This window comes from Garra rufa, chromosome 6 (genome assembly GCF_049309525.1).
Source record: "Garra rufa chromosome 6, GarRuf1.0, whole genome shotgun sequence".
NCBI classification, from domain to species: domain Eukaryota; kingdom Metazoa; phylum Chordata; class Actinopteri; order Cypriniformes; family Cyprinidae; genus Garra; species Garra rufa.
In genome coordinates, this window is record NC_133366.1 from 16,289,781 (window position 1) to 16,308,221 (window position 18,441).

Consider the following 18,441-nt stretch of genomic DNA (forward strand, 5'->3'; position numbering starts at 1 on the left):
TGTGGTAAAAAGCTATACATATGCTATTTTTATAGCACAAAGCTAAAAAATGAATGTGGATTTTTTCACATCCTGGCAAATCTGAGCACATCATGTAACACTGTCAACTGTCCCCTGGAGACATGCAGTGAGTTTCAAAATGTCTTAGTATTTGGTATGTCCTTCTTTTGTTTAAATGTCAGCAGCACTTGAGCTGCAGGAACTCCACAAGTTACCAATAATCATGTTCTCTAGCATGATTTGATCATTTCCCACCAAAGAACATCTTGAATGGAAGCAAGGACATCTGACCTTTTGTACAAAGAAGCCACAAATTTGCTTATAAGAGTAGTGACTCAGAGAAGTTGTGGAATCTTAAAGGGATAGTTCACCCAAAAATCATTTGTTATTCCAAACTTATAAGACTTTAGGTTCAAGTAAATTCAGGTTATTTCTAATAAAACCTGTATTTTTCTCCATGTATGTGTGTCTAAATTAAATATGTTCATCATATAAAGCCATTTTATCTCTGCATAAGCCTTCAATTTCACTGCTTAATTCATTTGGATTTGTTCTATGACATCTTTATTTTAACATTTTAGGATCTTGTAAGTTTTGGTTACCTGGACGTTCAATGGAAGGAAAATATCTTAAAGGTGACATATCAGGAAAATCTGACTTTTTCCGTATTTAAGTGCTATAATTAGGTCCCCAGTGCATCCACCAATCCAGAAAATGTGAAAAACGACAACCCAGTAACTTTTGGTTAGCCTTTTTCTTGCTCTGGATGTGCGCTTAGAAAACCGTATATCAAAACTGTAAACGAACATGGTTTAAAACGCATGATTTCAGCACAGTAGACATGCTAATCAAACCCAAACAGATGTTTTTCAGCAGAGTATCTGAGAAAAGGGGGCGGAGAGCAGAAGCTCATTTGCATTTAAAGAGCCATGCATGAAAACAGCATGTTTCTGCTTCCACTAAAAATAGGCATTTTAAAGTTGATATAATAAATGATCTTTGGGGTATTTTGAGCTGAAGCTTCACAGACACATTTTGTGGACACCTGAGACTTATGTTACATTGTATAAAGGGGCATAATAGGGCCTTTAAATTGTGTTCGAAGATTAAGCAATGTCTTATGCATTTGGAACAACATGAAGGTGAATATTGATTGAATTTCATTTGGGGGTGAACTATTACTTTAAGTATTTCTCAGGAGAAAAGTCTGACAAGCTAGGTACTTGATTTCAATTTAATTTAATTGCTGTGTACAAATAACATTATTAAAGGCATCTAATCTGATTTTTCTTTCCTGTGGGATGGTTGTTTGAATAAAATGGATTCATTGTTTTCAGAATTCATCAAAAACACATCAGATCAACTGCATGCTCTTTTCAGATTTATTATGTTTAATAGTTGACACTGAAAGACATTGTCACATCAGCATTACAAAGAAAACCCAAAGCTTTTCTCAACAACACAAAAACTGAGTTGGAGTCCATGAATTATGATTTTTTTTTTTTTTTTTTTTTTTACTGTTGGTCCTTTTAGGGATGACGCAAATCATCATCATGGTTGAAATGAGAATAGCATGAATAGCACATGAATAGCACAGTATTCAACTACCCTCTGTAATACTGAAAACATCTGCACAAAAAATCTGTTTAGGTTACAAACTGTGCCTCACATTTAAAGGTATGTACCTTTGAATCAATTTCGAATCATTTAAAAGTGAATTCCAGAGCAATCTGCAAATCACAGTGAATTATAATGTCAGTATAAATCAGTGTTGTGGAGTCAAAAGTCTCTCGAGTACATCACAGTTAAATATGTTTTCCATTCACACTTAATGGACAACAAGTCAAAGAAACTGTAACAATTTCTTTTTGTAAATACAGTTCAAACCATTGCTGGTCATCAGAGAGTTTGAAACATCTGACAGACTATTTCTCAAAGGCCACATGGACAACACGGTATACAGATACCCAGCAGCTATGAGTCTTTTCGTTCTGGTCCAGTGCAGTTTGTTTTCTCATATTTTTCCATTCAGTGTACTTTTGCCACTTTTAAAGAAATATTTTTAAATTATCCACATGGAAATACATTAATCTTCTTTAATACGCATTGTCCTTGTCATTTTGCCTCATATTTGCTTCTAAACTGTGTTGAAGCTAGCATTTAAGACATAAGAATACTAGTCTTTGAGAAAAAAATCAGACAAATCCTAAGAACTGGCAGTGGGTCAGAGCTCTCAGAGAGAACAGCCAGTAATCTCTGTTTAGTCTTTGTTTAGATGTCTGTTTCCTTCAGGCCGTAGCACTCTGTGAGGTCATAGATCTGGTAGCCGCTCGGATCGCCGCAGTCATTATAGATCCCCATGGAGACCGTGTCAATCTCTGTCCGGGCCAGAGCAGACGTGCTGCTCTTCCCCGTCCCGTTCTTAATCTTATTGGAAAGGTTGTTCATTTTCTCCTTCAGCTGGAAGGAGGACTTCTGTAAAGGGGGGAAGAAGCTCCAGCTCTTCAGATTAAGAGGCCGGCTCTTGCTCTGGCAGGAATAGATAGAGTTTCCGCACTGCTCGTGAAAGGGAAATCCAGAGCAGTAGTCTCTCTGCGGCTCCCTCCGGGCTCCTCGCATGGCTGTTCTCCAACGCTGGTCGTAGAACCGACGTAGGATGCGGCGGCGCCGCTGGCACTGACAGCGCACCAGACGAGTGAAGGCGCGCTGGAATTCCTTGCTCGAGCAGGGGTAAATTACGGGGTTAATGCAACTGTTGAAGTAACCCAACCAGAAGATTACTTTGAACACCATCTCGGACGGCTTCAGAGCTGGGAAGAAGGAGCCTGAGGACGCAAAGAAAGAAAGAGAGGTGGAAAAACATTTAGTTGTCGGCTCAAGCGAGATTATTTACATGGGAAATAACACTGTGGCTCATGTAAACTTAGCCTCAAGCTACCATTCTCCTCCCACACATTGAAAAGTTCAAATCCGCGAGTTCACCATTTTAAACCATGTGTGCCTAATTATACCCAGCAGACAGATTATATACTTTGCACATCGTTTTTTTCTTTCAGCTTGCTGGAGAAGTCTAATGCATTTAAAATAGTATGTGGCACGTCTTCTCACCATCTTTTTGAAACAATTTCTATTTTTTTGCCTGTAGGAGACGTGGGAGCCATGCCAATATGTCGTTCCCCAATTCTCCTCCAAACCAAACAAGCACTACTACCTTTGATAAAGTGGCCACACAAGGCCATTAGTCATTATAATCAACACAAACTGCCGTTTCACTGCGGTAATTTGATGGGTTTCAGAGTGAAGGATGTTTAAAGAACAAAAATGCAAAGCAAGATTTGATTTTATCCATTGGGAATTGATTGGATTGTGAAAAGAAGGCAGACCAACTGCAGGCTTGATAAAACATTGTCTAAAGAGTAGAGATGCACCGATTGATCGGCTAGTGATCGGAATCGGCCCGATTTTCGCATGATCGGCCCGGATCGGTGACCGGCCGGTCAATTTCTCCTCTTGCCGATTCCTAGCCGATCCTTTTATTGCCAGCGGCGCATGCAATTACGTCACAGCCGCGCACTCACAGTCGCGTGTAAACATGTCTTTGGTGTGAGTGAGGCCAAAATACAACATGAGGGAACAACCACGAACCACGCGCGTGTTTGGACATGTGGTAGATCGCGCCCCCCGCTCTGCATATTTTGCATGTCTCTGTTAGTTAACACTCGTTAGAAGTAAGCTCCGTGAATGAACTGTGTTCCGATTGACATGGTCCCTGCCCAGTGTTCATTGCTCCCTACTCCCTGAGCAGGGGAAATCCGTTGACGTTTACTACACTTTCATTCATTCACATATTTGCGCTGCGCCACCGCATACAGCGTCTTCACACACTAATAGTTTGAAGCCAGCATATATGTTCCATTTGAAGGTAATTAAAGCGTGCGCGACGTGAATTTAATTTGTATTTATTTACAGATGCATTTATGTTACCCTTCTCTAGTAAATATCATCTGTGTGTGAAGACGCTGTATGCGGTGGCGTAGCGCAAATATGTGAATGAATGTTACGAAGTGTAGTAACGTTACCGCTGGATTAACTGGTGACAAGGCAGAAATGCTTCTCTTTATCAAGGAAAATTTGCCATTAATGCTCAAGTAATAGCATTTAGTACTAGAATTGTTATTTCTACCTGTTTGAAGACACAGTGCACGTTTTGTAAAGTTATTGTTGTGAGATGATCTTGTAACTAATGTTTAAAAAAAAAATCCATATAAAATTCATTGAAGAAAAGTAGATTTTTGTATGCCTGCTTTGTTACTTATATTTTATTTCTAATGTTTTCAAGGTTCAGAGCACTTTATTTTGTTAAAGTTATATTAATATGAGAAGATGCTATAATGTTTATACATTTCTTTTATTATAAAATAAAAAAAATACATTGAGGACAAGATTTTTGTTAGTATAACTATACTATGTTAGTTACAGGAACTAATTTTATACCTTTTTCGAAGGCACAAAGCACTTTATTTTGTTGTTGAAGTTATTTTGTTGTAAGAAGATCCTATAATGTTTAAAAATGTATTTTATTATAAAATAAACTTAATTAAAGAAAATATTTCTGTATAGGCCTATGCTTTCATTACAGTTCTTAAAAAAATTAAATCGGAATCGGCAAAAATCGGAATCGGCAGGTCACGCTTACTGAAAAATCGGAATCGGCCAAGAAAATTGCAATCGGTGCATCTCTACTAAAGAGCTATTTGGCTGCTGCTTAGCATTATCCAACGTGACGTCAGTGGAAATAGAAAGTCGTTTCAGAGAAGCAAGTTGTTGCATTCTGATCAAAGGACTTGGAAAAATGATTCTTAATTGCCATTGATGCCATTAAGAACCTTTATCATCCATAGAACCATAGAAGTTTCTTAAGAGAATAAATAGGCCCTTTTTTTACTCCCTGTTGACTTTAAATGCCAAATCAATCTTTTAGTTACAGTAAGCCTGCACAAACTTAAGATACATCATGAGATCATGAGATGGATTTAGGCTCTGTCTACATGGTGTCTCTCTTCACATCCTCTCCTCCCACACATCTACACTATCTGCGCATTTCCGCTCCGTCTACCTTCGACAGACACCACATATGTTGCCAATATCTGCTTTCCCCACAGGGAGTGAGAGGAGGCTAGCGCTGCATTATCTCACACATAAAGCAGTTGTCGTCGCCCATGCCATGCATTTCAGTGTCACGAGAGGTCAGAATACCTCCCTGTCAGTGGGGACGTATAAAAATAGTGCTAGAAGGAATAGATAGTAAGACCGACTGGGAATAGTGCGGCACTGTTGAAACAGATTTTGATGTACAAAGAGATATGCTGCTCTCCCACTTGGGTAGAGGTCGTCAATTGGTTGCAATTGAGACTTTGAGATGAAAGCCAGTCCCTGGAAAGCTCCTTTTTGGTAATTGTTGTGATTACGAGACACACCAAGCAGGATGTTTGGGAGCTACTGAGAGAAAACTTCCTTTTAGCCAGAGCATCATGTACAATGTGGCAGCCCTTACTCTGGGGCAATCTGAAACCATCCTGTGTACTTACATACTGTAGCAGAAAAAGTGGATCTTCTGACTTATTAAGATTTGCTGTTCTGATTTTGAGAGGAGCATCTGAGGAATTCTGCTAAAAGGATTTAGAAAAGCAAGCCAACCTAAAAGTATACATTTAGCGGTAGCTGAAAGCATAATCAATAAGGCAAGTATTTTAAAAATGAATAAACAAAAGGCCATAGGAAGTGTAGAAATTCTAAATACGTTAAGCAAATAGGTTCAGGCTTTCCCAAAATGCTTGTTCTCCTTTACACTCTTAAAAATAGAGGTTCCAAAAGGGTTTATAATGCCATATAAGAACTATCCTGGGTTCCTTAAAAAAACTGAGAAAACATTTCACTGATGATGGAGCAGTCAGGTAGGCAATTCATTAACATCTGTAACCTGAGAGTATTGAACACATGCTGGCGGTCTCTGCTTTCTAGCAATGCATTTGCCCGGCACGAGCCACTTGAGCTATAGGAGCGTTTTGGCAGGTAGCCACATGTTAAAGTTGTCTCATCTCATACTGATCACCCCAAGACCTATTTTAACATCATCTGTCGTTATTGGCTACATGTTTAAGTACCTGTCAAGCTGCATTTTGGGTCAATTTAATGTAAATGTATTAGAGACTGACATAACAGCTTAGGTCAGAAAAGTTTAAAATAATTTTGACAGGCAGGCAACGTTTTTAACAGAAATAAATCAGACTAACCAACTCATTTTGCAGCTGAAATTTAAATCTAAGACACTATTAAAACATTTCTTACGACTTTTACATTCACAAGGAACTATCACTTTAGTCTAAAAGATTGTATTTTGGAAACTTAATGACCAAATAATTAAAATTACAATGCAATTTTACATATAAATATTCAATATATTCATGAAAAAAACCCCACTAATTTGCTACACTCTTGTTGCACTCAAGCATGCAGACATACTCTAACATTACTATAATGCAATGACAATATTTACAATTATTAAAAAATGAATAAACCTGGCAATATAGTTAACTGTCATGTAATTCCATGAAAGCAATTTGTAGTTTTCTTTAGGAGAGCAGGAACATTTGGTTCTGTTTGTCACCAGAAATAAGACTTTCACTGTCCAGCACAAAAAACGCCATAAGGAAAACATTCCCCTGATCCATCACAACAATAACATGGTGTGCATGTTGATGCCAAAAATGTGACTATCATTCAGAGAGTGGATTTGTCATTTTAAAAACTTGTACCACAAAAAGTCCGTCATGAAAATATGTGCCTCGATATACATTTCTGCAACACAGCAATTACGTACCTTACTGAACGTTTAGTGCCAGTTTCAAAGTGAAATGTCCAGAGAGTGGCGCTAAAATATGTTCAATACGTGACCGTGGCATATCCCCTACTACATTAAACCCAACCCTAAACCTACCGGATAGTGTTAACAAATGCAAAAGTGGTATAAAAAGACATTTGTTGATGCAGCCGTGCTATTTTAACTTCCTTATGCGGATTTGAACTGTTTTCTCAAACTGTAATTTCATGGGGTTCATACTAGGGATGCACCGAAATGAAAATTCTTGATCGAAGCCGAACAGAATTACATACTGGGCCGAAGGCCGATTACCAAATGTGGTTTTTCTCCTATGTATTTTGCCAATTTCTTTTACCATTGCATAAATTAAATAGCCAATATTTGTATTTTAAAATCAATAAATTCTTTGGTCATTTTTAAGACCCTATTCTTGAATCAGGCATGTGTTTTTAATGTACAAATAAATGCAGCCTTGCTGAGCAAAGGAGAATGTTATAATAAATGTATTAATAGAGCTGTTGTAATGACTGTTAGCATTATTTTTGTGTTACTTTTTTATTTTATTTTACAGAACAAAAGTAAAATTACAATAGGCTACTAACATTTATATATGTTGACTTTTACTTTGGCGGAAACCTGCAAGAAGACCCCAATACTACTTTTTGCTGACAGCAGCAGATTTATGAATGATTCTCATCATTCTCATCAACAACCACCCCTTTCTCTTCTCATGGAAGACATACGATGCGATACTAAATGGTCTCATGCTGTCAGTGCTTGTAATGATTTTTGTGTCTTTCTCGGACAGTTTTAAATGCTTCCAGACTGCTGACATTTTTGCTGCATCAGTGTGCGCCTCGCTATTTTCAGCCGAATAATTTTGGTTGCCAAACATTCGGTGCATCCCTAGTTCGTACCAGAGTTCTTCATCACTCAAGTGAAAGGCTGTATGTACCAACTGAATTCGAAAACGCATGTATATGAAGCTGTGTGACGACAATGCTCAAAAGTATCAGTTTTCAAATGACGCAATTGTTTTGAAGTCATAACATAATATTCTGTAAGTAACTGTGAAACTTAGGCTTTATTAAACAAAACTTGTACCTGTAAATCATACTTTGTGTGAAAAGGAATAAAAGTTGTCAGAGTTTTACTGCCTCTAATGTTAATTTCAGTTGGAAACTGCCGTGATTCATATTTTTCAATTTTGCAGAAACGTATACAGAGGCACATATTTCCACTAAACCTAAGTTGCTTATTTTGCAGTAATGACCAGCTGATTATACTTATTTGTTATTGCACAGCTACTCGGAAAAAAAAAAAGTTAGACATTACACATTGAACTGAGTGGAAATTAGTTCATAATTCTACCTGTAATAATAATACTGAAGAGCTCTGAGGTAATTTTCACCACAACTAGAATTAAGACCTAAGGTAGCAGAAATTGCATTTGCATAAAACAAGACAGAACAAGTCCGTAATGCGAGAGCTGAAAGTAGCACTGGTTGTAGTTACCTGGATGAGTGAACTGATATACAGTATTGCCATGAGCAAAAGGGAAGGCTGCTGAATGACCAGTTAAAATCAAGCTTTTAGACAGCACTGTAAATGGATCACAAAATCACTTTTTATTTAGTTTTTTAATATATAAGAAAGTTCCCCCCAGATTTCCAAATGCTTTCACACTGAAACAAGGTTTAACATCAGTCAATCTCTCATTTCTGTCATTATAACACTGTAACAACAGTATAAACTGTGCTTCACAGTGTATGCCTCTTCTGCAGTGTACGTGTGGATCTAAGCCATGTCATATCCCTCCTCTGTCCTGGTTGCTGGCTGTTGCTGAGGCTTTGGAAAACGAAAGCACCCTCTTTAACTCCACTCGTTAATAGCCGTGATTAAGGCAGTGGAGCGTTGGGCAGAAGGAAGTCAGGGACCTGAGTGAAACTGCCTCATTCATTTTCTCTGGTTGAACAAAGTCCCCCCTTCCCAAAACATTGCCCCTAACCTCTGGGAGCCAAAAAACAAAACAAAAAAACGAACGAAGAGTTGATCCCAGAATTTCACCAGCACCACATGCATAGCTTGCCAGGAGATGTTATCAACCACTGCTACCCTATTTTTCCCCACAATGACTGTGAGTGGAATACCAGGAGGGACATGCAAAAACCACACTCTTGGATTACCCTGGAGATGGATGGGATGGTGGGTTTGGGGGGAAACCAGTACACTGTGGGGAATGTACAATGCCAGACATGTATTTTTATTCTTTTTAATGTATATTTTAATTGTAGATAGTTAATAATAATCAAAATGCTAATTGTTTTTTTTTGTTTGCTACGCCTGATGTACCCATTTCATGCCTCAGACCATGATGTCAGCGACACGAAAATTCTTTTAATGTAATAGGAGACTTTTTTTTCCATTTCTAGCACACTTTTTGGCCTCTGTGCCATGGGTAATGGTTGCGTGACTGGAACACTGCATTTAATGTCTGTGCTTTAGTCTCCCACGGGTGGTCTTTGATTGAGCCTACTTAAACCAATTAATCATCTTTGCATTATGAATATCCCTAAATCTCCTTCTTTTTTCTATGTGGGAATCAGTTATAGTTATTAACCCTGGGATGCAAAGAACTTAATAATTGTGTGGGTCAACAGAACATATGCTTTATATGAACATATGCACATATGTTTAAGGGATTTGACTACAGGACGATTTTGATTCATGACTGTGGACTGGAAATGTTTGAAACTTTCGCATTTACATGCTTTTCATTAGGACTTGGTTATTGTGTTTAGTGTGTTAATATCATAAAACCTTGAGTAATATAACTAAATGAGCCATAACTCATTCTTGGCTGCTCGAGGACATGAAAACCTTTTGATTTTCTGATAAAAGGGGGAGGGGATATCATGAGATATACTGTTATGAATAAACCACTTAAAGCTATTGAAACAAAGCATGTTCTTGTGAACTTTTCATGCCATTGCCTTTAAAAAGAGAAAAATTGCTCTCACAAGCCTTTCACTTCTGCCTTCATTATTATGCTTTGTTTTGACAACATACAGGTCAGTGTGTGTACTGTTGTTATGTGCAGTTACATCAAGGCAACATATTAATTAAAAACTTTGTTATGAATATAGAAATGCTTTATTTCAATCCCAATTTTAAATTGCTGTTGCATTTTATAGGAGTTTCTTGTTTTCTAGCCATAGCAGAATGGCTATTTATTTATTTATTTACAAACGTTTTTTCAGTAACGTTTTGGTGTGAGCAATTGTAAAAGTCTGTTTTGTTTATTTGGTTTAGTATACTATCATGCATTGGGTTGTATTTGGCTGATTTTGCATTTATTCTTGCACTTCAACTTGCACTATGATTTATTTGAATCCTAAAAAGCACAAGGTTCCCCTCCAAAACAAAGACCAATAGCGTTATCATCAAGTGTAACACAGCAATAAAATCTCTCCTCAGATGTAGTACTTAAGGGTGCACACATTTGCCATCTAATCGTATTAACTCTGAATGTAACATAAAAGTGATGCGTGGAACTGCTTTCGTCAGTGAGAAAAGTCATGATGACACACCTCTCGTGCTTTTTATCAGGCTATTTCGCACTGTTTTGCCTATCCACGAAGTAAAATACACAGTTTCGAAATAAATATGTATTTTAAATGCATGTGATCAAACAGAAACATACTGTAAAATAATCAAAACCCATCACATATACAGTACCAGCTTATATTACGTCAGCTGTTTACGTTTTACAGATGCAGAAAATTCTAGCATTTTTACAAATTACAAACAAACTGAAAAAGAGACAACGATATAGTTAACCAAAAACAGTTAATAAATTCTCTAATAAACGTTTTAATCAAAAATTCGATTGCAATTTTTATCATAATTTGGAACCAATCCTGTTTCTTAACGAGAATTGTCTCATACAACAGCATAATACAAAGTTTAGAACACTTATTTCCCGGCAGTCTCTGTAAAACATCGCAAGGAATTTTGAACAATATTTAAAGCTCTTATAACTCTCTTTTTTAACTAATTTAATTTAATCCAGTATTACCTTATTTGATCATTAGAGGATTAATTATGATTATTGGAAAATGTTATAAACATTCCACAGTTTACTTTGTCACAATCATTTCTGTTCGGTTTTATGTGTTTTGAGTCCAAAAAGTGCAGAACTGTAACGTATACTTTAAATTATTTTATTTTTTTTAAATGTAAAGAATCATCCATATAACGAAGATTATCGTTCTAAAACTTCCAAACACAAAATAACTCATACGTACCCAAAGGCAAAACGAAGAAAAACGGTAGCCAACAAAGAATGAACATCCCCACAACGATGGCGAGGGTTTTAGCAGCTTTCTTCTCCCTGGAGAACTTCATGAGTCTCACGGACAGTGAACTTCTGAACGGGTGATTTTTGGTTTTCGAGCTCGCGCTCGAATCCTCCGGCATGCTCCTGCAGTGTATCCTCAGCACCACTTCCATTGATTTATCTCTCTCCCGTTTCACACCCGCTTCCAAACTTTTTGTAGTCCTGCGGGCCACGATGTATACTCTAGTGTACATGACTAAAATCACCATGAGCGGGAGGTAGAAGGAAAATAACGAGGAGAACAGAGCATAACCCGGTTCCTCCGTGATGCTGCAGATGCTCTCATCAGGAGGTGGAGGCTCTTTCCATCCCAAAAGCGGTCCGATTGAAATCACCATTGAAGTAACCCAGAGCACCACGAGTATGACACCTGCTTTCCGTTCAGTCATGATAGTGGGGTATTTCAAACAGTATTTTACCCCGATGTACCTGTCTATAGATATAATGCACAAACTTAAAATAGACGCCGTGCAGCAGAGCACATCCACGGCTGCCCAGATGTTGCAGAAGACTCGACCGAACACCCAGCATCCCAACACCTCCAGAGACGCGGAGAACGGGAGGACGATGATACTAAGCAGAAGGTCCGCTATGGCCAGGTTCACAATGAAGAAGTTGGTGACCGTCTGCAAATGTTTGTTGCACAGCACCGAGAGAATAACCAGAATGTTTCCGACGATCGCCACCAGAATGAAAACAGCCAGAAAGATTCCGACACCGATGACTTGAGAGTCGAGGGTGATGCCTTCACAGGTGGTGGTGTTGCTTATGTTGGAGAGAAAGTCCGAGGGGAATTCATCCTTGCTCTCGTTCAGCAGTTTAGAAAATGTCATTTTGAAACTCCATAAAGACGACTTTTACTGGTTTGGTCCGAAGGTGTTGACTGGTCGGTTCATGGTGAGTTTTATCTTCACCATCCCTCTTGGAAGGTGTCTACAGATTCAGATTCTTCAGATTGATCAACTACTTCGTGAGATATAGCCTATTTATAAAATGTTTCCTGTTAAACATCTCTGAAATATAATTTGAACTCTTTTTAAACTAATTTGAGGTAGAATAAACTAATAAGCAACTAGTAAGCTCCCAAGTCTATAAAACCACAGTGCCGATGCACTGCAGGTCTTATGGAGAGGCTACTTCTGGTGGCATCCTCAGCGACCACTCCAAACTGGATTACAGAGATTCAATGTGGACCCCAGTGCTCGAGGTCTCCTCCTCCAGCTCTGAGAACTTGGTGACGCGTCGCACACTTGCTGCAGATCTTCATATGACCACTAGAGGGTTCTGTATCATTGTTGCACACAGAAAGACTGTTTTCATTTTCAGTCCATAGTACTTTTTTAGTACCATACATTAATCAGAATGAGGTCAAGTCATGTCAGTAATATTTTAGAACATATATATTGTTTCAAAAAAGCCTAACAGAAATTTGTTAATTCTCTTAAATGTAAAGATTCCTTAGTTTGACATGTATGGTTTCATGATGAACATCTGTGGAACCTTTCCATTCCACTAAAGGTTGTTTATAGAGGATTTTTTAAACAATAGGAATTGTTTACTTAACACCTTTTTTAGTTATTTGAGGAAACAAAAATGATTCTTCTATGGCATTGCTTATGAACCTTTATTTTTAAATGTGTTTAAAGCATATGCTTTGTATATCTATTACTGCACTGGTCGGTAAAGCATTCCTCAGGGTCTTTCTATAATACAGTTTTACTTTTTTTATTTTTTTATTTTATGTGTGCAAAATCCCTAAGCACAACATGTCATTTTTATGAATGTTAATCATGTTGTCTAAAATAAAAGGTACCAAATACCACATTTTTGTGCAGTAGAAAAAACTTATTTTGTGATGACATCTTTCTGAATAAAAATAAACCTCTTAAAGCTCTGTGCAGTAAAATCAGAATTAATGTTTTTCCTACTGACGCTGTGCAGCTGACTATCTGCCACCTGTAAGTCCAGATGCATACTAAAAGCTGAGGGGCAATTTAAGAGCCGCAGGGTCCCTTGATGAGGAGTTGGAAGGAAGTGATTAGGCGAAGAAACTCTGGTAAAATAGTGCTGGGATACACATTAAGAATATGTGAGACACCACACATGAATGTCAATCACAGTCAGTGTGTAAATATTTTATGTTGCCTTCCAGGTAGTCATCACTGATGGCATCAGGGAGTTGTGCAGACACTCATATCAAAAAATCTGAAATGTAACTTCTACATGGATGTCTTGGAATAAGTCTTATCTTCATGTGACATGTGAACATTACTACATCAGAAATTACTGTCATGCTTATCAAGACTGCATTTATTTGACATTTTTTAAAAACGTATTATTCCAAACTTTTGCAGTGCATATTGCAATTGTACCTTAACTGAATATAAACAGTAGGCATGCTGTTGTGAGGATGAATCTGTTGTCTGTAGTGTTTGTGCAGCTCTTCCTAGTTCCTTTCCTAATCCTAAGCAAAGAAGCTTAGTTCCAGCTGAGAAGAGGAAAAAGAGGCTACAATTCACACATGATCACCAAATCTGAATAGCTAAAATTGGATAGACACTGCATGGCATGCAAAATCCTGCCTGTGAAAGGCAGATGGTATGGTCAGAATCTGGCACATCATAAATGCACACATCCCTCCTGCTTTGTGTCAACAGGGCACAGTGGTGACGCTGGCGAAACAGCCCTGGAAATGTTTTCTTGTGACACATTAGACCCAACCGACCATCGTCCGAATGACGCAGGTTGCCTGAGCGCTGCTTTGATTATGTGCATCCCCATATAGCCATTACACATTTTCAGATTTTACTTTGGTCTTTCAGATCTGCAGAAGCAGAATGGAAGGTTTTAAAGTATGAATGTGAAAGCAAAAAGGCTGCAGAAACTACATGGAGTGAGTCAGCACGGACAAAATCCCCTAGGATTGTTTCCAGCACTATACTGAAATCATAATTCAATTCTGCCTATTGTGAAGACAAGGTCTGAGACTGTAACATAGCCATTGATTGTGAAATCAAGAAAAACAGCAAGGGATAATGGATTTTAGGTCTATTTAATAAATTCTGCATTAAATTAATAACACCATAAACTGCATTTCTCTTTTTTGCACGTCTGCATACATATTTATAGGCCTATCTATAGTGGATTGCATGAATATATCACATGAATATATAAATATTCATACGTGTGTGTATGTGTGTGTGTGTGTGTGTGTGTGTGTGTGTGTGTGTGTGTGTGTGTGTGTGTGTGTGTGTGTGTGTTTTATATTGACATTACATTATGGATTTCAAATTCTTATAAAAATAGCATTTTTTTTAATTTGGTGCTGTAAAATGTTGTTTTTTAATGTAATTGTATGCAGAAACAGATCCTACTACTCTATGAAAGATATCACTGAAATTATGCTTATATTTCACGTCGATTTCTGTAACAACCTTTGTGTCTTTAAACAGCAAAATAAAAAGATTCATTATTTAGCCAGTCGAAGGCGCTAAAGCGCGTTCTGCTTGTCAATCATTATGCGCGTTCTAAACTGGAAATTCATATATGGTAAGCCGGAAGCTGAAAGTGCAAGATTAACTTGTAGCGTTTTCAAGAGTTTGGAGGGTGCGAAATGTTCGTGATTTCTAATCTTTCACGGCTTAAACGTCCTTAAATGATTTAAAGGACCGAAGAAAATAAAGAAGGAAGAATCGCTGCAGGATATTGAGTTTCAAAAGGCTAAAATCAGTAAAAGAGGGCGTATCTAATTATGTCACTAAACGTAGCAGAAACTGAAGAGCCTAAGTTCTCATTGACTACGTGGTTAAATTGAATCTTTAGCTGTTGTTCAAAGCTCAGTTTATTGTATTCTGCACAAAGTTTCTCACTATTGTTATTTTTAAGCGCATTAGATTTGAACACAAACAGATCACTACCTATTTTCTACAACAACAGAACTATTGTTACGTGTTTTGGAAAAGATTCCAGGTCTTGGTATGAAATTGTCAAATTTGACATGACAGCCGCAGCAGCGTTGCCCTTTCTGTAGCTCTAACTGAAGCGGTTTTTGCTCAGCTGTCAGACCCGCAATGTCATTACTCTTCCCTATCGGAGATGTTTATGAACAGTGGTTGTGCTGTCACACTCTCCAGGTCCAGGCCTGCTAGGTTTCATGAATGAATGATTTTTCCCTCCGCGAAATTCTCCACCTGAACACCGTCAGCCGCCTTCCAAAATCCGCCCTGGAACACTTTTAGGTTTTATCAGGATGCTTTAGTCTGCTGGCAGCAATAAAATAATGATCCTAAATATAAAGAAAATCGAAAACAATTGCTAGCAGCTCTGCCATCATTAATTAATGACTAACCTTTAATTATGCATTTTTAATTGACTGTTTCTACTGCTTAAGGGTCATTAATTATGAATCTTCTCTTAAATTAAAAGATCACAATTGTCTTCATGCTTTTCTTCTTCTGCATCTACTAATCTGGCAATTTTTTTCAATGGATCATGTTATTTATTATGGAAGCTAGTTTCCACCACATGATAAAAAATTGGAAAAGATTGTGACTTTTTATCTCACAACTAAAACTTTTTTCTTGCAGTGTTAGCACTTATAATTCAGTTCTCTGAATTGTAAGATGTAAACGCAAAATAGTGAGATTTAAAATTTTAATTGTGAGATATAAACTCGCAATTGCAAGACAAAAGGTTGTAAGGTAAAAAGTCAAAATTACCTTTTTATTCTGTCACAATTACCTTTACATACAACAACTGTGAGATGTAAATTCAGATTTCAGACAAATAGAACTGTGAGATATAAACTTTAATCATGCAAAAAATTGGAAAAGAGACTTTATCTCACAACTTTTTTCTAGATCACATAATTCAATTCTCTGAATTGTGAGATGTAAATACAGAATGGTGAGAAACTTGCAACTGCAAGACAAAAGGTTGGAAGGTAAAAAGTCACAATTACCTTTTTCATACAACAACAACTCAGATTTCAGACAAAAAGTTAGAACTGCGAGATATAAATTTTAATTATGCATCTTTGACTGTTTCTACTGCTTAATGGTCATGCATCTTCTTTTAAAGTAGAAGATCACAATTGTCTTCATGCTTTTCTTCTTCTGCATCTACTAATCTGACATTTTCTTCGGTGGATCAGAAGCTTGTTTCCACCAGGATAAAATATTGGAAAATATAATTGTGACTTTTTATTTCAGAACTGATTTTTTTTTTCTTGCAATCCTGTGTTTAGATCTCATAATTTAGTTATCTGAATTGTGAGATGTAAAATTTGCATTGTGAGATATAAACTTGCAATTGCAAGACAAAAAGTTAGAACTGGGAGATATAAACTTTAATTATGCATCTTTAATTGACTGTTTCTACGGCTTAATGGTCATTAATTATAATTCTTCTCTTAAATGAGAAGATAACAATTGGCTTAATGCTTTTCTTCTTCTGCATCTACTAATCTGGCATTTTTTCCACCACAGGATACAAAAATTGGAAAAGATATTTGTGACTTTTTATCTCACAAATTTTTTTTCTTGCAATCCTGTGTTTAGATCTCATAATTCAGTTCAGAATAGTGAGATGTAAAATTTTAGTTGTGAGATATAAACTCGCAATTGCGAGACAAAAAGTTGTAAGGTAAAAAGTCAAAATTACCTTTGTGAGATTTCGGTTTTCAGACAAAAAGTTAGAGATATAAGCGATATATAAACTCAGAATTCTGAGGGAAAATGTCAGAATTGTGAGATATAAAGAAAGTAAGTCAGAATTTTAGATTTGTATCTCACAATTCTAATTTATCTCAGTTTTGCAAAAAAAAAAGTGGGGAAAAAATAAGGTATTTATCCCACGGCAGAAACAGGCTTTCATAGAAATTGCTACAAATCCCCAACAGCACAGTTTATAGCTTTCACTTTAGGAAAAATTGTGTTGCACTTCTGCTACAGATTTAATATAGTTATAGTTATTCATCTTTGACACTCACTGTGAAAGGGAATAAGAACGGAGTTGTTTGTTTGAAGCTGGCAGGTATTTAACAGTGCGACATTTATATGACAGTCAGTTTTAAACAGTCTCTGTGGAGTCTAAACCAAATGTAATACCATTGAAGGGCTCAGTGCTATGCTCTAATTGAGCTGACACTATGCATGCGCTGTCTGCTTTAACACGATGACGTCCTTCAGGTTTATGACTGACAGAAGTTGCCTATGAGTCACACAGCAAATGAACAGCAATTGCTTTTACCTCTCCGATGAGAGCCACCATCATCTCTCACATCAGACATTATTACCTGCACCCAAGCAAGTTTCAAATTGCTATCTATGTGAAAGTGATGCAAAGGCACTGTGTTATGCTGATTAGGAAACAGTTTTGTAGTTCTAATAGGTGCTGCACTAAAAGCATATCTGTCGACACATGTTATTTTATTTTGCAGTGATGAGATATTCAAGATTCACAGCCTACACCGTTTAAGGGATGGTTAAGCTATTGGTCTAGCTAATTTAACCACAGAAAACCACTGATTGAGCCAAACAGAACCACAGCTGCAGCTTAGAATCTGTATAGGCTTCACACACACATACATACTTTTATTAGAGGGTGATTCCCCTGACAATGATCCCTGTTCCCAGTGTACTTGTCGTAGGCCCAGTCCATTTCCACACCACTCAATGTGGAAAATTCCAGCTGCCAATCACCTCTTCCAGCTGTCCCAGCTTCAAATAGAGAAGAATTCGAACCTAATATTAGCGCAGATTTAAAGTGTTTCTATGAAATATGCTACTCACTCTCTTAAGAAAACACATTTAGAATAGAGCTGTGTATATATATATATATATATATATATATATATATAGAGAGAGAGAGAGAGAGAGAGAGAGAGAGAATTGGTGAGAGCTTGAAACATCTTGGTGGAAAAAAAGTATTTTTCTACAAAATTTTATATGTATGCAAATTGTATAATATTCAAGGTACACATTTCTAGTAATTTGTACAGTTATTTCTCATATTGTATTTTCAGAAAGTTTTGTCCTCTCCCCAAATTTGTCACTACCAAAACACAGTAATATATTATTTAATAAGAAGGGTTACATTGACCTATTAAGATTTGGACCTGTTTGGATTTGTTGTATTTTTAATCCAATTTTTCTTTGTAAAA

The 18,441-nt window shown here is 37.1% G+C and overlaps 1 protein-coding gene across 1 annotated transcript; it reads right to left on the minus strand.

Annotated features, from left to right (window-relative positions):
• Positions 1–1,381: 1,381 nt before the first annotated feature.
• On the minus strand, positions 1,382–12,416 carry adra1d (adrenoceptor alpha 1D). Its single transcript, XM_073842800.1, has 2 exons — positions 11,188–12,416; positions 1,382–2,825 (listed from the first exon to the last, which is right to left on the minus strand). Exons 1-2 carry the CDS (start codon positions 12,110–12,112, stop codon positions 2,272–2,274), a joined length of 1,479 nt encoding a protein of 492 aa, XP_073698901.1. The 5' UTR covers positions 12,113–12,416; the 3' UTR covers positions 1,382–2,271.
• Between the last annotated feature and the right edge of the window lie 6,025 nt (positions 12,417–18,441).

Bases quoted from the DNA above. Each gene is read 5' to 3' on its own strand.
- adra1d (XM_073842800.1), bottom strand. From the start codon at position 12,112: ATGACATTTTCTAAACTGCTGAACGAGAGCAAGGATGAATTCCCCTCG. The intron at 2,826-11,187 runs GTACGTATGAGT...TTGCGTCCTCAG, and splicing joins TTTCTTCGTTTTGCCTTTGG to GCTCCTTCTTCCCAGCTCTG.